The 20656-nt window shown below is 31.1% G+C and overlaps 1 protein-coding gene across 2 annotated transcripts in view; it reads left to right on the top strand.

Moving 5' to 3' along the window:
• Positions 1 to 20656, top strand: part of LOC145283508 (uncharacterized) — a 204787-nt gene that overhangs the window by 64880 nt on the left and 119251 nt on the right. For both annotated transcript variants that reach the window (XM_080132342.1, XM_080132343.1), the window contains exons 5-7: positions 4063 to 4157; positions 7578 to 7643; positions 11522 to 11662. In XM_080132342.1, coding sequence (XP_079988468.1) covers positions 4063 to 4157; positions 7578 to 7643; positions 11522 to 11662 — 302 coding nt within the window. The remainder of the gene's footprint in view (positions 1 to 4062; positions 4158 to 7577; positions 7644 to 11521; positions 11663 to 20656) is intronic.

The raw sequence follows: 20656 nt of genomic DNA on the forward strand, positions 1-20656 counted from the left end.
TTCTGAGCAATGGCAGTTGCGTAAATCGACGTAAACCATTGGGGAGAGTGGGGCTTACTATAAAATTTCCGCATGGGAACATGCGCTTCGATTGCAGTTTTGAACCAGTCAGTGGTCTCGTTTGCACACTGTTCAACAGGGAGAGAAAAATATTTCTCCATTGAGCATCTCTGATTAGTTCCCTGATGGCTTCCCAGTCAGCCTTTTTATAATATCTCGTTGTTTTGAGCACTGGCTCTTCAATTTTGGCTCTAGAGTTTAGGGCGATTTCAACCATTATCACCGCAGGATCAACGTTCCCGAGTGGGCTGTGGGCCTTCGTTATGCAATCATCGGGAACTGTGGTCAAAAACAGATCTAGAAGTGATGCGTGTTGTTCTTCCTGGTCAGGGAAACGGGTTGGAAACGTAACAATTTGTGATAGGGAATGAGATATAGTGAATCTATGAGTTGTGCTGCCCGCTGCATCTGTGTAAGTAGAGAATCCAAGCCAGTTTTTGTGGTGGACATTAAAGTCACCAAATACATGTATTTGTGCGCTAGTGTCGAGGGACAGTGCCGTGTCTATGCTGCCAGAGACTTTGTTTATTATGGTGCAATCCTGAGTCGAGGGAGAGCGGTAGAGAATATAATAGTAGCTAATATTGTGTTGCATGTTTAGTCTAAATCACATAAAGGCTTGATCATCTGTTTCTAGGTCTGTTTCTCTAGTGTGTGCGTGTATGTGTGTGTGTGTATTGAGAACTGCACGCTTTACATATGCAAATATTAACTAAAGTCTTTTAACTTTAGCTAATGTTTACATAGTTAAAGCGTTTACTTCTCCATAAAATGTCTATTTCTCAATCTATATAATTCTAAAACTCAAATGACCTTGTAACGAGTGATGTAACCCACTTTACTGTTTACGACATCCAGTTGCACATGCGCGCATAAACATTAACCCAACAACATAAACAAATAAACACATCTCGCTTCTTTTGCAGATTTTGATCTGCGCACTGAAATATTAACGTTATTACTTCGAAATTATTATTTAACATGGGAAGAGTGGGGGTGTTTTGCAACTATTCTTTATTACAACTATATGTCGCTATTTTCTTACAACTAAACAACTTTAACCCGTTGACAAACATAAGAACAATTGTAGTAAAGCCAAGACTACTACTACTACTACTACTACTACTACTACTACTACTACTACTCTCTATCCGTCCCTTTTCCTTCCTTCCTTCTTTTTTATTTTTTGTTTACATTTCTAGATACAACATAGTTGTGTGAGAACGGTGAATTTGTTGACACATTTACTAATCTGTTTCAATATTAGTTTTATTTTATTTTATTTATTTAGGGTTTATTTTTTTGCTTCAGGTTTTATTAATTTTTTTTTTAGATTTTGAGTTTCTATAACTTGGTTGAAGGATTCCAATATGGGTTTTTTATTCTTATATTTCTCATCGGTAAGTTCATGTGCGTTTTTGCTGCTAAATGACTTTCGTTGGCGTTCTATTCGTAGGAAAATCATGTTTAATTTTCGATTTTTTAGCGATTATTCATATATATATAAATATATATATATAGTAAACTATCAAATATCTGGTGTCGTTCGGGAATAAATGTGCAGTTAATGTTTTATTCCAATGCATGTTTTACAAGTATTTTAATTGAATGCATTCTGATGAAGTTATCGCACTTTATTCCCCTAGTGTACATATCCACTATATATCTGTTAAGTAACAAAATCCCACCCCTTCACTACAAAGGTCTCTAAAAGCCGGAAAGCCTTTTACTTTAGCAGTTTCTTCTCTCGGACTGCTATTTTGGAATTCCTTTCCTGTTACTTGCTTCCCTTACTGTATTGTCATGAAAAATTTAAATGTAATATAAACAAAATTCTCATCCATCCCTTTGCATAGTCTTCTGTAAACATATGCTTTTTGGGAGTGAACATGAGTAAAAAAAGAATAAAACATATTTTTTCTTTTTTGTGTACATTTCAACATCTTTCAATTTTCCAGTAAGAAACAAAACTAGCCGGACTTGTGGAAATTCCACAGCCGCATCTTTAATATGTAATATATTGCTGCTGGGCATTCCCTGGACGTTCGGTGTGAATGCAGATCCTGCGATATTATTGTAGCCCCTTTGCTAAAACTATAAAAGTATTTACCTAAGTATTCTGGTTAATGTAGTGTAGGAATATATCTAGTTATTACGGTTTATCTCCAATATTATTATAGGAAACTGTGACATATTTCGATTGTAAGGCCGCTCGGCGCGAATGGAAACCTCATGATATCATTATACCATCTTTAGACAGAACAAATACTACCCTTGAATCCTAGCCAAAAGACAAAGAAGGTATATTTTAGTTTCACGTACGGCCCAAAAGTGGCATTATTTTTTTTTTTACATTGAATCTTTGATGATCGAGAGATCTAATTTACTAAAAAGAGGGACAGAGGGTAGTCTAGTACATTATAACTCGCAAAAGACTTTTCATATAATAATAGTTAACAAAAAAAAAAATTAATGCTCGGACAGAATTGTTTTTCTCGCTGTTATTGGGTGACGGTTTGTTGCTTAGTTTATCGCAATTGATGTCAATTGTTCGGGAATAGCTGAATCCGATATTCGCTTAATCTTAGAAACAGCCAATGAATTTGCGCGGATTTTTTGAAGGGAGAGTTCCGTATTTTAACTTTTTTCTATTTTTAATTTTTTCTGTATTTTAAGCTTTAATATAATATGTATTGTAATCTATTATATATATAAAAATGAACGTGTCTGTGTGTGTGTATGTGTACATTTTCCTACGCAATAACTCTGTTAATGTTCAGTCTACAGACTTGAAATTTGATATACCGGGTACTGAGATTTGGGAAAATCTTTGTAATCCGTTTTCGGCCAGAAATTTTGCTGTTAAGGGAGTCAATTTGACCTTTGAGAACTCTACCAAACTCCTCCGCCAATTTTGGGTCTAAGCACTTGAAATTTTAGATATAGGTTCCTTGGACATGGATCTAACTTAATAACTTGATTTGAGCCAAAAAGAATAAATGTTAAGAAGTCATAATAGGGGTCAAAATTTAAAAAATTGACCACTGTTTTTTTTTTTTTTTGCTCAACATACACTTCTAAACACCCGGGCAACGCCGGGCGGACATGCTAATGACAAATAAACGCGGACTGTGCCAGTGTGAAAAAAAATGCGTCAATTTCCTTAATTCGATAAGAAAATAATAAGAGAGAAAATATCGTGCTGTGAAGCTACAATAAGAATTAATGTAAAATTTTTTGATAAAAGCCAGATATAATAGTCACAAACGTACATTACATATGTGTGTGTGTGTCTCTCTCTGTGTGTGTGTGTGTGTGTGTGTGTGTGTGTGTGTGTGTGTGTGTGTGTGTGTGGCAAGCGACGGCGGAAAATGTCTATTACGCTGGACGACTGTCGGCCTTCTCTCTTCCTTTTTCTCCGGTTATTTATGTTTAAAGGCATCAACCGACATTACTGAAATGTAAATATTTAAAATATTTAATTGTTCTTCTTTATTTTCTTTATGAAATTCTAGCTTTTCGACCTGGAATATATGCCTTTCTTTGTTTTCTGTGATAGTTACAATTCAGGTCATTTTTATAGGACACAAGAATGTAAATTAAAGTCCATCTGGAATGTGCCTGTGTGCACACCTCCAACTTTATCGGCATTGTACCGGCTCAATATCTAACCAGGGAAAAAGTGAAAAAGTTCTGTGATTTAATTGTCTGTTCGGTGACAGCTCGGCCATTGAAACTATTGTGCAGATGTGGGTTATTTATTGTAGAAGTACCAATCATGAGCATTCATTATGTGCTTAAAACTTCAGACACATTCATTTTCATTGTACGTTTCTATATCATGGTTCATTCGGAAATAAATTCGAAGGTTCATAAGTACACGTCAGTAAGTTTATAAATTGCGTCATCTAAAATAGGCAAACAAAGTGAATGATAAGTCATCTTTTTTCACTGATATTTTTGTTTTGCGATGAGTGTAATAAAAAATAATTAATTATCCAGATTTCACGGTTGGTTATACAGCAACTCCAAACGGGCAGTCAAAACATATTTACAGAACTAATTTTGACATAACGGATTCCCAACAGCAACTTTTGGTAAGTGATCCATTCCTTTTAGTGTTCCTCATTTGTTAATACTATCACTTTCACTCACTCTCTCTCTCTCACTCTCTCTCTCTCTCTCTCTCTCTATATATATATATATATATTTATATATATATACTCTTTAGGTATTTTTAGTTAAGCAGTAATATGTTGCTACAAAGCCATGAGCATGTTTCGATCAGCTAGTTACCAGTAACTACAGACCTCTTCAGGCGATACAGCTTATACGAAAACAAAATTTGCAATGAAAATATTAGGTTTTTCCTCGTCACAGGGAGTTAATATCAGGAGATTCCGTCAAATATTGCGAAAAATAAGATTTGGTTGTATGTAAATAATACCCAACAGGGATGCTGATTTCAGTCTGTTTTTAGATATAAGAATGAATGGGAAAAGGGGGATGGATTAAATGGCGAGATAGAGGTAATGGAAGACTAGACAGAAAGATATTCGTATGAGTGTGTGATGGCCGCCCTAAATCTTAAACATACTAGTGTGTATAGGTTCAAACAGAAGGGGAATGTGTATTTGACATATCTATGCTAAAAGGGGTTTCAGATTTAATTAGGATTACTCAGTTATAAAAATACTTTAATTTGACTAGAATTTTTATGTGGTCAGAAAATGTACGACTTTCGTTGCTTTCTTTTATATCCCCACCCCACCACTATCATCCTTACACACATCAGTGAAGAGGTAAAGAGATAAGGAAGAAAAGGAAAAAGAAAGAAATAAAGAAAAAAAGAGGAAGACTGAAAAGGGGAAACCATAAATGATTTATTAGTGGTGATACTTCTTCCCATACGTCCCCATCCACGTCCACTCCCCCACTCTTACTCCCATCTCTCATTATAGCTTTTTTCTTTATTCACTTCGCGAAGCTTTGAAAGTTGTATGGCAGAATCATAAAATGTATATAATTAATCTTTTTATCTTCATGCTTAGATATAATCATCTACTCTAATAATAATAATAATAATAATAATAATAATAATAATAATAATAATAATAATAATAATAATAATAATAATAATAATAATAATAATAATCACAATTAGAAGGGAATGGGAGATAACATGTTGGTGACTGCGATATTTATGATAATTGATAATGATAATTTTTAATAATAATTATATTGATTAATAATGTTATTTATAGTGGGAAGAAAGTGTTTAAAGTAAAAATCAAAAATCAAAATGTAAAGAATAATAGATTAAAAACACTAGAAGATAACGTGCAAACGGCAAAGGATAAAATAAGTCAAGATAATGGATCTTAAGGTATCCATTATGCACGTATATATGTGTATGTATATATTATATAATCTCAATTATATATATGCATATATATATATATATATATATATCTGTATGCATATATTTATATATATTTGTGCGTGTCTGTGTGTGTAAGGTTAGTCGAAGAGAACCCCATAGAGTGCTCAATTATTAATGAAATAAAAAACCCACAAGAGTGCAATATTTGTTTATGCATTCATTATAGAATATCTAAATAATACCGCTGGTTTCAAATCCAAGCACATAGAATATATTAGTTTCGTTTACTAGCCTCTCTTCTATCTCTCTTTCTGTTTGCCCTAGGAAACCATTCTTGTTTGAATTTGAAGCAATGATACCGATGTTGTTTTTCTGATCTACATGGATATTTTTTTTAAATGCTGGATATCATGTATTAGATATGGAGCAGAGGCCTGGACACCATATTCTAACAGTAGTTTAAATGTATAGGTATGAGAGTTATCTGCCCCTAACAATAGAAGAGATGAGATGCATATATATTTAAATATTCCATTACACTTCTTCTCTACGTTGAGTTAATAAATAAGTTTTGAATATTAATTTTCCTATCACTTTATGGTTGGACAGTAACAAAGGCGGCTGAAAATTGTTTGGAAGCAGCGGAGATATGAGCTCTAAGGAGATTTTTAGGAATCTTGTGGGTAGAAAAGAAGACAAGCGAAGAAGTCACGTGTAAGTCAGAGTACAGCAAATTACTATTCAATACTGTCAACGCCACATCCTTCGGCAATTTAATGCAGAATAACGCTTTGGGAGAAAGCTTGTTGTTAGGAAAAATCGTTGGAAAAAGGCAGCGGAAGACGACAAACAAAGTGCACTGATAATCTCCACAGAGCCACTGGAAAATAAACAATACATGTATTTGAAAGACCAAATGCAGAGCGGACTGGGGAACCATAATCATCGATGTCTGCTATAACAGACCTGATACCCGAAGAAGAATTTGAGATGATTTACAAGTTCAGGTCTTGACAGACACCTTTCACATCTGGTGCACTTCAGTTTCTGTTGCATATTTTCTCACACTATACTTTCTATCTATATAAAGTAAGGTACGTTCATATGTTTGTATGTTTGTATGTACAGGATTCACTCCTAAACTAACAAAATGATCATTATAAATTTTACAACTCTGCTGCTATGCGTAAGGTGTCAAAATGTGAACTAGTTGTTTAATTCATGTAAAAAGTTTTAAAGGCGTTAGAAAGTGCTTGTGAAAATTCAGATATCTCTGATTTCTGCGAATTCTTAAAAATAGATATCAGATATTTATCAATAAATATTTTCCAAATTCAGTTTCTCTAGTGTATGTTAAATGGTTTTAGAGAGCAGAGTATAGAGTATAACTTCTCATTTGAAAATTTAAATATTTGTATTGAAGTTAATCCATAGTAATTAGATAAACAATATTCTTAAGTACTCTGAAATTTTAGACATTCTATGATAAAAATCATATAAGTGATTTTTGATCCAAATTAGAACAATTATTCTATAAATTCTATAAATACGTTTTGGTATCATTATATATTGATTTCAATCCATGGAAGGAGAAATAAAAGTAGTGCAACACTATTCTGCTCAAGGGATTACTTTTACCTGCGATGGGACGAGTATTCTTTCGAGTTAGAGTGTAACATAGCGCGGATGGCTATATGCAAATACCGAGTTGTGAGCTAAATGACGTCGCGGTAAAGAAAAAGAAGACTAGAAAATGAGAGAACACATTCGAGAGACATTAGAGTACAACAATAACAAACAAAAGAAGCGATTTGAACTTCTTCCTATTCTTTATCTACTTTACGACTGAGGTTACAACGTTTTGGGTAACGTCACAATTATACACAAAAACATTAAAGTATTATGAATATCGTTTCTTTCTACAAAGAAAGTATATTTTATTTTCTGCATCCCCCCCACCAAATCATATGAAGAAATTGAACAAATTCTTATTCTTCGAACTTTTTATTATATATAAATTGTTGTATCCTATAGTCGTGCAAAGCCAAGACGATCATTATATTTTATATTCAAAATAGCGGCGGCTTAATATAACTTTAATTTTAATGTAGTTCCTTCTGTTTTTTTTTTATAGAACGACTTTTACCAACCAGTCAGTGCTTTCTTTTGCTTGAATAAAATTGAAATCTTGAAACAAGATGTAAGTATTACATAATATGTTTTAATTACGTTTACACACTGGTTCTCGTTCACCGAAGTTTAACAACGTTGAGCCTGGTGAGTACCAGATGGGTGACCATTTGGGAATACGAGGCGCTGTATGTAGGAAGACGTCGACACCTTGCAAAAGCTTCAAAAACTTAATGTTGTGAATTTCATACACCCATGAAGCTTTCTCCTTTAGAGGAAGCCGGTTCAACCCGCATAAGGTGAGTGCCGTATCTAAGGTATGTTACGATAATATGTTAAATTATGTGTTAGATATTGATGGGGATTAAGAGCTGATAAATAAGGGAATCTCTGAGTAGTTTTATAAGATCGCGTGTTTTCTGGACCGTGACGTTGTCAGAAATACTGCTTCAACGTCAAATTCAGCCAACGATAATTGCTACATAGATAGATTTCGACACGGAAAACAGCAATTCTTCGTCGTGGAATGGGAAGAGTAAAGGACAAAGTAAAGAAAACGATATTTACGAGGCTGCCGAAAGTAAAACCAAGCTCAACTTTCTTTTCTACATGGAATCATTCATAAAATTCACCACCCCTTCTGCAATCGAACCGTATCTGGTACAAAAATACTTCAATTTATGCCTAAATTGTCAACCAAGGTTCAGTCATTAATATGCATCAGTCTTTGTTTTGTCGTCTTTCAATAAGTACATCGTAATACAACGTGCAAAGTTGTCGATAACTCTGACATAATCTGCTCTTAGCAATGTTCTGATTTGGACTATGAAAGCCTCACGAATAGTTTGCGGATTAACGTCCGGTGGGCGTGAAGCCCATTTAGTTCAGGAATAGTCTGGAGATTGTTTTAATAGACATCGTATTTTAGATAGCCTAACAGATAAAAAACCGAGCTTGTTATGGGCCAGTAAATGTGAAGCGAATATAGGACTACACATCCTACTGATGAAACACTCATCAAAGTGTGCCTCAAATTTAACTTCGATGAGAACGATGATGTTGTAGATTCATAGTTGAAACTTGGTGGACAAGTCAGGCATAACACTGTTCATTTGTACCAAATATGGTTGGATTGAAGAAAGGACTCTTTGAATTTTATTTACGATTCCCTGGGTGGCATTTTTGCAGTATGGGAATTATCCTGTATTTAATACATTATCACGTTATGTCCTCATAGCAAATATTAATTATGAATATAATGAAATTAATGAATACGTGCTTTATCTTGCTAGAAATAAGCATAAGAATGTTTCTGAAATTTTAAGATGAGGATTGATAATTTTCAATTTTTGGATGATTCGGTCTACTATTCTCATTTTGAGAGTTATTATCACAATGGTCGGTCGATGTATCCTCCATCCGCTCTCAGGTGTATTTTGTCGAACTCAATAATCTTTCTGTCACAAATCTGCACGGAATTTCGAACGGAACCCTTTATTAAATCCACAGGGGTAGCATGCTCTTGTATGACATGGTAGAAGTCTTATGTAATTCTTAATTACATTCTTAGTATCAACCCCGGTGCGGAGTAAACCTTCAACCTCTAGAAAAATATTACTTAAAACTGAATTTTATTTCGTACGTTACTGCAAGGATCTGTGACGTAATGAATAAAGTACTATGGGAAAGAAGGTCGGAGGTTACATTGACCAAAACGTTGTGAGGATAACAGCCAAGATGAAAACAGTAGTTCAAATAATATAAAATGTGTTAATTTCATCTAAAACCTTCAGAAATATAATTCGTTTTTGTTTTATCGTCGTTCAATGATTTGCAAATACACGTCGGTGATGTTCGCATCAATACTAAGTGCGATCTTCTAGTTGTGTAGCAGGTTGAGTGCATATAAACAGCGTCTATTTAACAGGTGTTTCTTTAACGTTATGATATATACAGCGTTTTGTCTACTGGTTAAAATGTTCCATTGTTGTATGTATGTAAAATGTTCATTGTGTGTGCGACCGCTTTTTCACAAATACACGTATTTAACAAATGTGGCACATAAACTTTTACAGACAGATCTTCTAACAATCAAAGGATAACAATATGTTTGCTTGTCTCAGACCAAAAGAATTACATACCTTCTTATTTGTCCAAACTTTAAAAGAACGCCATAACAGCAAGCTATATTATACATGGGGTTTATTCGTCTCATGGATTCCCTTGGTACGTTGAGTCTCTGTCTACATTTGCACTCGTTACCCTTTCTTCTTTCAACAGAGCTATCCACACGGCTTCTCACTAACACATTTCTCGTCAACTCATTAGCTTTATCTCTGCTAACTATTACGTCTACCACGTGTTCAAGGACACAAACAGGTGACTTTTCATGTTCATATATTTACTTCCAACCAAATTCCACAACTACTCCGAAAATTTCTAAATCGACTTTGTTTATTTAATTTCTGCTTACATTTCTTTACTAAACATTCAAGGCTGTATAAACAAATTTTCCAAAATCACATTGTTATATTTTTTTAAATAATAATAATCGACAAGGTTACTTGGCGTTGTCCGGTCAATATCTAACATAGGCTTAAGCATCATTGACTTTCAGGGTTTTCTTAAATGTACTTTCCATTAAAATAATACTCATATCTTTTCAAAATGAGGTAATTGCAAAGATAGGGTTGCATAAGAATCATTGTCTATATTGTATGTTTTGTAATTAAAAGACTATTTTGTTACTCTCTCTGGATTTGTGCAAATTAATCATCTCTCCTTTATTTTAGTTTCTTAAATCAACCAACGATAAATGAACGGCTGTTGGACATTCATAACGAGAACTTAGGGGACCAATCAGACATAGAGTAATGTTTATTTTCATGCAATATGGTTGAACTACGTAAACAGTTATCAATTTTATTAACAATTTCGTTATTATTACATTATAATAATACGAGCAGGAAGACCCGGAGTTGTCAGGGATTGAATTATAATCAACAACTGTTCCACCCTACCATACTTTTATCGTCACCGAAATCAGTGAAGTCGACCATTTTTTAAATACACCAGGTTGATTGCCTGCTCTGGTAAGGGACATCCTCCCTCGCAGTGAAGAAGCTTCACATGCCTCTTCGCAGTGACTTACTCTACGAATAAACCCATGGCACTGTAGAGAATCTACTGTCGATTTTATAATATTATTTGTAAAAAATGGCGTCACTTAAATCTTAAAGTGCAAAGGTGAAGTATCATGTTTCATTTGTGATCTAAATAGAAACATTAATTTCGAACGGGCCCCTGTCTTATCAAAGAACCAACTGTTAATTTTATGAAAATATTTTTCATAATTACTTCAATTAAAGTTAAACGTAAATAAGTCATGTATTATAATTTAACTGTGCTCTAAAAATATTCATTTGGAATAGACTGACATTTTTTACTTGTGCAGTGACAAAACTTCTCAAATGTCTTAACTTTGGTCAAAATCAGAATTCTTTCTTTAATCGGATTTTTTATTGTAGATTTTCGATACTTAAAACCTATGTGAGAACACTTTCAGACATATCTAGTACCTTCGTGTGATATAACAAATTTCCCGGCCGTTTCCAAGTGTATAGAGAACTCTCTTTCGTTCGCCCTCTTTCCCTGTCTCTCTCACACACAAAGTTCCTTTTATATAATAATAGAGATATTCGAGTAGAACGACTACAAACAGAAAGAACAATAGAAGGAGAGAGAAGGAGAGAACCTAAACTGTTGGTAGTTCCTTTATTACGCCCTCTTACGACTTCCAATTATAAGCACCATATTGTGATATAATCTTACGTTTTCTCTTTTATGCGTGGAAACTAATCCAAATAATCCAAACGTAAGACTGAGATTTGAAAAAAATTATCAAAATGACTCAATCATAACATGTTTCTTTTGACTTTCTGTTTACAGTATGTACATGGCTACAACATGTTGATGTGTCTCGTCGGGTTCATACTTGCTTTGATACTCATGGCATTATTAGCAGTAATTCGGCTGATTTGTGTTGACAATGCTGTATCGCACGAATCCTACGAATCCTACTACCACGACGTAAGTAAAAGCTTTTACTATTCGGATAAAAATATATATCCATGCACAGACACACATGAGAGATACCAATTACACAATAAATCAATATAGTGTGTACAAATACATCCACTGAAACATTTATAGAAACCTAAACAATCCAGTGTGGCATAATTACAAGAATATCTATTTAAAAAAAACAAACTTTCGGAAATAATATATATACCAGACATTCAATCCAGACTGGCTTTCGATCGGTAACTATTTGGAGAGGGGGGGCTATGACGTGGAAATCTTTTCGTCGTTTTTCTAATCAAAATTATATATTAACTAAAAGGAACTAAATTATTTCTATTTTTGGAGTTAATTCCCTTATGCTAACCTTATATTAACAAATAGGATCCTGAACAGAAGTGTGCGTTCTATCCCAACCATTATCAATGGACCAGAAGTCATCTCGTCAGCGTCAGACAAGGCCAAACTATTTGCAAAGAACTTTGCAGCTAATTCTACCCTATGCGACGAAGGCCATCAACTCCCCATATTTCCTCCTATAACACAGAACAAGCTAGGTAACATACAAATATCCGTGCATGAGGTTGCCAAGCTAATCAAGAACCTAGATTCCAGTAAAGCAACTGGCCCTGATGGCATCCCAATTATATTGTAAAAAAAGCTTCAACCAGAACTTGCTCCCATACTTACGAAACTATTTAAGCGCTGCCTTAAGGAGAAGTGCTTTCCGACTCCCTGGAAGACCTCATCAGTTTGCCCTGTATTTAAGAATTCAGGTGATAAGTCATCCCCCTCTCAGTACAGACCAATAAGTCTCCTGTGTGTCATGAGTAAGTTGCTGGAATCCATATTAAATAGAGAAATAGTCAACCACCTCAACAGAAACAACCTTCTTAGTGACGCACAATATGGTTTCCGCTCTGCAAGATCTACCGCAGATGTGCTGACGGTTATATCCCACAGGATTAGTGAATCTCTTGACAAAGGTTTCCTTTCTAGGGCAATTGCTCTTGACATATCAAAGGCCTTCGACAAGGTATGGCATAAGGGTCTACTTCACAAGATTTCCAGCTACGGTATAACTGGAAATGTTTTCTCAATCATTAAATCATTTCTCTCGGATAGGCTCATAAGAGTAGTGGTGAATGGACAAAAATGGGAGGCCTGCAATATAAATGCTGGAGTCCCTCAGGGGTCAATCTACATCAATGACCTCCCTAAACAAATACTTAAATCATTCGTTGACATCTATGCTGATGACACGACAATCTACAGCAACACATTAAATGCTGTAAATGACAAAGATCTCTCTGATTCTCTCTCCTCTGATCTCGAGCGCGCGGTTCAGTGGGGGAAGATGTGGCTGGTTACCTTTAATGCATCCAAAACCAAACTTCTATCCTTACATCATCAACGCTCTGATCCCCATCTGGCATCAATTGTGATGGATGGCTCTCGTCTGGGTGAGGCCCTGTGTTTTGACAAGCTTCTGGGTTTGACCTTTACTCCTGATCTGAAATGGGACACGTACATCAAGTCTGTTGCCAAGATCGCTGGAAAGATGGTGGGATACTTCTACCGCTCCAGAAGATATCTCACTACTGATGCAATTCTCTATCTATATAAAAGCCAAGTACGTCCAAGGATAGAATACTGTTGCCATATCTGGGCAGGAACTACTAAAAACAGCCTATCCTGCCTTGACAGAGTACAAAATAGACTTCGTGGCTTAGTGGGGGATGCCCTTTTCTCTACCCTGCAACCTCTCTCCCACAGAAGAGATGCTGCGAGCCTATCCTTGTTTTATCGTTATTTCCATGGCAGTGCTCGTCTGAACTCCAATCTTTGGTCACCCCTCGCCAATCTTTCAAGAAAAACACCCGTCTAGCTGAATCCACTGTGAAAAAATTCCCCCACTCTATATCTGTGCCTAAATCAACACGCGGATTTCATGAACAGAGCTTCTTTCTTAGAACTGCACGCCTGTGGAACTTTGTTCCGTCTGCCTGCTTCCCACCTGACTACAACTTGGATGTCTTCAAGTCCAACGTTAACAAATTCCTAATGAACCGCCCCTTTAAGTAAACACTTCATCAAATCTCAACACTAACGTAATGTACTTGCAATAACCCTTATCCCTGAGTGGCTTCCGGGCCTTGATAAGTGGTGATCACTGTGTAAAAAAAAAAAAATGCTGAACCTTTCTTCAAGGAATCTAAAAATCGAGTTGTCTGTGTGTGAAAGAAACCGAGGGAGGGAGAAAAAAAGAAGGAGAGAAAAGAGATAGCGGTTTTAATAGAAATACTAAACTAATTTTATCTCGGGCAACGCCAGGTTGCCTTGATATCATGAAATTAAACCCGAAAAGATGGTGCCTCTGCCTGACATGAGCGTTACAAATGACAGAGTTTAGAACATAGCAAAAATGAAAAGAGAAGTTGACGATGTGACACAAGTAATTTAAAGGTTAACAGGGATTCCATGAACAAAGTTTCTTTCTTAGAACTGCACGCAAGTTCATCAAATTCTTGATGAGCCGTTCCACTTAAGTTAACTATTTTACCGAATTTCCATTACTAACGATTACTATATTGTCCAATTGATTACTTTATACTATATAACCCTTATCATCGATTGGCCTCTGGGCCATGGTAAGTGATGATGCATATATAAAAAGAAAAGTATGAACACCCATTTTGAAGAGTTGGGATTTCTAACATTAAAAGTATTGCAATTGACTTTTTATAAGCCTCATGAGGAGATAGGTAAATGAGACAATGGTGTCATTGCATTGAAATTTATTTACTAAGGAATTTATTTAGTAAGAAATTTATTAAGTAAGAAATTTATTTACTAAGAAATTTATTTACTAATAAATTTATTTACTAATAAATTTATTTGCTAAGAAAATTATTTGCTAAGAAATTTATTTACAAAGAAATTTATTTACTAAAGAATTTATTTACTGAGAAATTTATTTGCTAAGGAATTTATTTTCTAAGAAATTTATTTACTCAGAAATTTATTTGCTAACACATTTATTTACGAAGACATTTATTTACTCAGAAATTTATTTGCTAAGAAATTTATTAACTAAGAAATTTATTTACTAAGAAATATATTTACTGAGGAATTTATTTACTCAGTAATTTATTTGCTAAGAAATTTATTTACTAAAAATTTATTTGCTAAGAAATTTATTTACCAATAAAATTTATTTACTAAGAAATTTATTTAGTAAGAAATTTACTTAGTAAGAAATTTATTTACTCAGAAATCTTTTTACTAAGAAATTTATTTGCTAAGAAATTTATTTACTAAGAAATTTATGTGCTAAGAAATTTATTTACTAAGAAATGTATTTACAAAGAAAATTATTTACTCAGAAATTTATTTTCTAAGTAATTTATTTACTAAGAAATTTATTTACTAAGAAATTTATTTACAATGAAAATTTTTTACTAAGAAATTTATTTGCTAAGAAATTTATTTTCTAAGAAATTTATTTACTAAGAAATTTATTTACTCAGAAATTTATTTACTAAGAAATTTATTTACTAAGAAATTTATTTGCTAAGAAATTTATTTACTAAGAAATTTATTTGTTAAAAATTTATTTACTAAGAAATTTATGTACTCAGGAATTTTTCCACTAATAAATTTATTTGCTAAGGCATTTAGTTACTACGAAATTTATTTACTAAGAAAGTTATTTACTCAGAAATGTATTTACTAAGAAATTATTTACCAAGAAATATATTTAATAAGAAAATTATTTGCTAACAAATTTTTTTACTAAGAAATTTATTTACTAAGAAATTTATTTGCTAAGAAATTTATTTACTATGACGTTTATTTACTACGAAGTTTATTTACTAAGAAATTTATTCAATAAGAAATTTATTCAATAAGAACTTAATTTACTAAGAAATTTACTTACTCAGAAATTTATTTGCTAAAAAATTTATTTAGTAATAAAATTATTTACTAAGAAATTTATTTACTAAGGAATTAATTTACTAAAAAATTTTTTACTAAGAATTTTTCTTACTTACAATTTTATACACTAAGGCATTTATTTACTCAGAAATTTATTTACTAAGAAATTTATTTACTCATAAATTATTTTACTTAAAAATATATTTGCTTAGAAAATAATTTACTAAGAAATTTATTTTGTAAAAAATTTATTTACTCAGTAATTAATTTACAAAGACATTACTTTGCTAAGAAATTTATTTACTAAGAAATGTATGTACTAAGAAATATATTCACTAAGAAAATTATTTACTAAAGATATTTATTTACTAAGAAATTTATTTACTGACAAATTTATTTGCTAAGAAATTTATTTACTGACAAATTTATTTGCTAATAAATTTATTTGCTAAGAAATTCATTTACTCAGAAATTTATTTACTCAGACATTTATTTACTAAGATATTTATTCACTAAGAAATTTATTTACTAAGAAATTTATTCGCTAAGAAATTTATTTGCTAAGAAATTTATTTAAAAAAATTTATTTACTAAGAAATTTATTTACTGGGAAATTTATTTACAAAGAAATTTATTTACTACGAAATTTATTTACTAAGAAATTTATTTACTAAGAAATGTGTTTACTAAGAAATGTATTTGCTAAGAAATTTATTTACAAAGAAATTTATTTACTCAGAAATTTATTTACTAAAAAATTTATTTACTCAGTAATTAATTTACAAAGACATTACTTTGCTAAGAAATTTATTTACTAAGAAATGTATGTACTAAGAAATATATTCACTAAGAAAATTATTTACTAAAGATATTTATTTACTAAGAAATTTATTTACTGACAAATTTATTTGCTAAGAAATTTATTTACTGACAAATTTATTTGCTAAACAATTTATTTGCTAAGAAATTCATTTACTCAGAAATTTATTTACTCAGACATTTATTTACTAAGATATTTATTCACTAAGAAATTTATTTACTAAGAAATTTATTTGCTAAGAAATTTATTTGCTAAGAAATTTATTTAAAAAAATTTATTTACTAAGAAATTTATTTACTGGGAAATTTATTTACAAAGAAATTTATTTACTCAGAAATTTATTTACTAAGAAATTTATTTACTAAGAAATGTGTTTACTAAGAAATGTATTTGCTAAGAAATTTATTTACTAAGAAATTTATTTACTAAGAAATGTATATACTCAGGAATATTTTCACTGAGAAATTTATTGGCTTAAATATTAATTTACTAAGCAGTTTATTTGCTAAGAAATTTATTTACTAAGAAATTTATTTACTAAGAAATTCATTCAATGAGAAATTTATTTGCTTAGAAATTTATGAACTAATAAATTTATTTACTCAGAAATTTATTTATTAAGAAATTTATGTACTAAACATTTGTTTGCTAAGAAATATATTTACCAATAAAAATTTTTTACTAAGAAATTTATTTAGTAAGAAATTTATTTAGTAAGAAATTTATTTAATCAGTAATCTTTTTACTAAGAAATTTATTTGCTAAGAAATTTATTTACTAAGAAATTTATGTGCTGAGAAATTTATTTACTAAGAAATGTATTTACTAAGAACATTTTTTACTCAGAAATTTATTTTCTAAGTAATTTATATACGAAGAAATTTATTTACTAAGAAATTTATTTACTAAGAAAATTATTTACTCGGAAATTTATGTACTAAGAAATGTGTTTACTAAGAAATTTATTTGCTAAGAAATTTATTTGCTAAGAAATTTATGTACTACGGAATATTTTCACTGAGTAATTTATTTGCTAAGAAATTAATTCAATGAGAAATTTATTTGCTTAGAAATTTATTTGCTAAGAAATTTATTTACTAAAAAATCATTTACTATTAAATTTATTTACTAAGGAATTAATGTACTAAATATTTTATTTACTAAGAAATTTATTTACTAACAATTGTTTACACTAAGACATTTATTTACTCAGAAATTTATTTACTAAGAAATTCTTTTGGTAAGAAATGTATTAATTCAGAAATTTGTTTACTAAGAAATTTATTTACTGAGAAAGTTATTTACTAAAAAATTAATTTACTAAGAAGTTTATTTACTTAGAAATTTATTTACTAAAAAAATTATTTACTAAGAAATTTATTTACTAAGAAATTTATTCACTAAGGAATGTATTTACTAAGAAGTTAATTTACTAAGGAATTAATTTACTAAAAAAACTATTTACTAAGAAATTTATTTACTAAGAAATTTATTTACTAAGAAACTTATTTGCTAAGAAATTTATTTACTAAGAAATTTATTTACTAAGAAACTTATTTGCTAAGAAATTTATTTACTCAGAAATATATTTACTCAGAAATTTATTTACTAATAAATTTATTTACTAAAGAATTAATGTACTAAAAATCTATTTACTAAGAAATATATTTACTAAGAAATTTATTTACTAAGAAACTTATTTGCTAAGAAATTTATTTACTCAGAAATATATTTACTCAGAAATTTATTTACTAATAAATTTATTTACTAAAGAATGAATGTACTAAAAATCTATTTACTAAGAAATTTATTTACTAAGAAATTTATTTACTAAGAAACTTATTTGCTAAGAAATTTATTTACTCAGAAATATATTTACTCAGAAATTTATTTACTAATAAATTTATTTACTAAAGAATGAATGTACTAAAAATCTATTTACTAAGAAATTTATTTACTAAGAAATTTATTTACTAAGAAATTTATTTACTAAGAAACTTATTTGCTAAGAAATTTATTTACTCAGAAATATATTTACTCAGAAATTTATTTACTAATAAATTTATTTACTAAAGAATTAATGTACTAAAAATCTATTTACTAAGAAATATATTTACTAAGAAATTTATTTACTAAGAAACTTATTTGCTAAGAAATTTATTTACTCAGAAATATATTTACTCAGAAATTTATTTACTAATAAATTTATTTACTAAAGAATGAATGTACTAAAAATCTATTTACTAAGAAATTTATTTACTAAGAAATTTATTTACTAAGAAACTTATTTGCTAAGAAATTTATTTACTAAGAAATTTATTTACTAAGAAATTTATTTACTAAGAAACTTATTTGCTAAGAAATTTATTTACTCAGAAATATATTTACTCAGAAATTTATTTACTAATAAATTTATTTACTAAAGAATTAATGTACTAAAAATCTATTTACTAAGAAATATATTTACTAAGAAATTTATTTACTAAGAAATATATTTACTAAGACATTTATTTAGTAAGGAATTCATTTGCTAAAAACATCATGTACTAAGAAATTTATTTACTAAAAAACTTATGTGATACGAAATTTATGTTCCAACGAATTATTTAGTAAGGAATTAATTTACTAAAAAATTTATTTACTAAAAAATCTATTAACTAAGATATTTTTTATGAAGAAACTTATTTACTAAGAAATTGTTTAGTAAGGAATTTATTTACAAAAACAATTCATTCACTCATAAATTATTTACTAATAAACATATTTACTAAGAAATTCATTTACTAAGGAATTGATTTACTAAGAAATTTATTTACTAAGAAATTTATTTACTAAGAAATTTATTTACTAAGAAATTTATTTACCAAGACATTTATTTACTAAGGAATTTATTTACTAAGAAATTTTTTTACTAATAAATTTATGTACTTAGAAATTTATTTACTGAGAAATCTATTTACTAAGATATTTCTTTACTAAAAAAATTACTTACTAAGAAATTTATTAGCTAAGAAATTTATTTATTCAGAAATTTATTTACGAAGAAATTTATGTACTGAGAAATTTATTTGCTAAGATATTTATTTACTAAGAAATTTATTTACTAAGAAACTTATTTACAAAGGAATTAATACACTAAAAGAAATATTTACTAAAGAATTTGTTTACTAAGGAATTTATGTACTCAAAACGTATGTCCACACTACGCCAAGAAGAAATGTCGTTACGGGGTGTCTGGAAAGGGATGTTAAAAAAAAAAAAAAAAAAAAAACACCCACGTCCATGCCGAAAACTTATGCGATATGGGCCGAAATCCAAAAGGAATCCAGACGGCTGCCCGGGATTTCCCACTTGTACAAAGTGGCATCCTATATTATGTCGCTCGTCTATCAAGAACAAAGAATGTCAAAATTATAAAGACTGTAAATTCAGGCATATCCAACGCACGCGTCGAGGTAAAGACGATACGTTAGACGATATGTCATTATATCCACCAAAGGAACATGTAGAAAATCAGAAAAAAATGACACGGCTGTAAATTGTACGCAATCCAATGAGACAGGCCATTTTTTAGAGATACTGCAGAAGTGGAGGCATGATCTTCTAGACACAGTAGAAGCCAGGCTGAGGAGCGTAACACTGGTTCAGCCGCCGCCGCTACAAATGATGCCACCATAGGCCATGGGGATGTACCACCATCCGTTTCCCAACCAACCACAAGCATCAGCGACACCGGGACCAAGTCAAGACTAGCAGCCCAATATGACAATGCCGATGAGTTATATCCCCCACCAGCAGATGATCCCAGTAAACTCTCCATTGTCAAATTTTACCGTTGTAAATATTCATGGACTATATCCACGTACAAACCAAACCAAAGTGCCAATGCTCAGCGATTATTTGAATGCAAATAACGAACTCTTTCCAGCCATAACTGAAACATGGCTTCGAGAAGAGAAAGATGCTGAGATACACATTAAGGGATACGAACCCTTTCGAAGCGACCGTAACCGTCCCCGTAAAAGTAAACGAGGAAGGAATAGTGGAGGCGCTATGTTGTACGTGCGGAACGATCTGGCCGCTACGGCTTAGCCACCCATTATTAAATACTCATCGGGTGTCATCGAAATAGTTGGTGTTCAACTAAAAAATCCAAATCTGGTGATCGTAGTCATCTACCGTCAACCCGACGATATAATGGGTGGTCACAGATCGACATCAGTAGAGTTTGATAAGGCTATTGC

This window comes from Euprymna scolopes, chromosome 8 (assembly GCF_053919585.1).
Source record: "Euprymna scolopes isolate OS-2025 chromosome 8, ASM5391958v1, whole genome shotgun sequence".
Lineage (NCBI taxonomy): Eukaryota > Metazoa > Mollusca > Cephalopoda > Sepiida > Sepiolidae > Euprymna > Euprymna scolopes.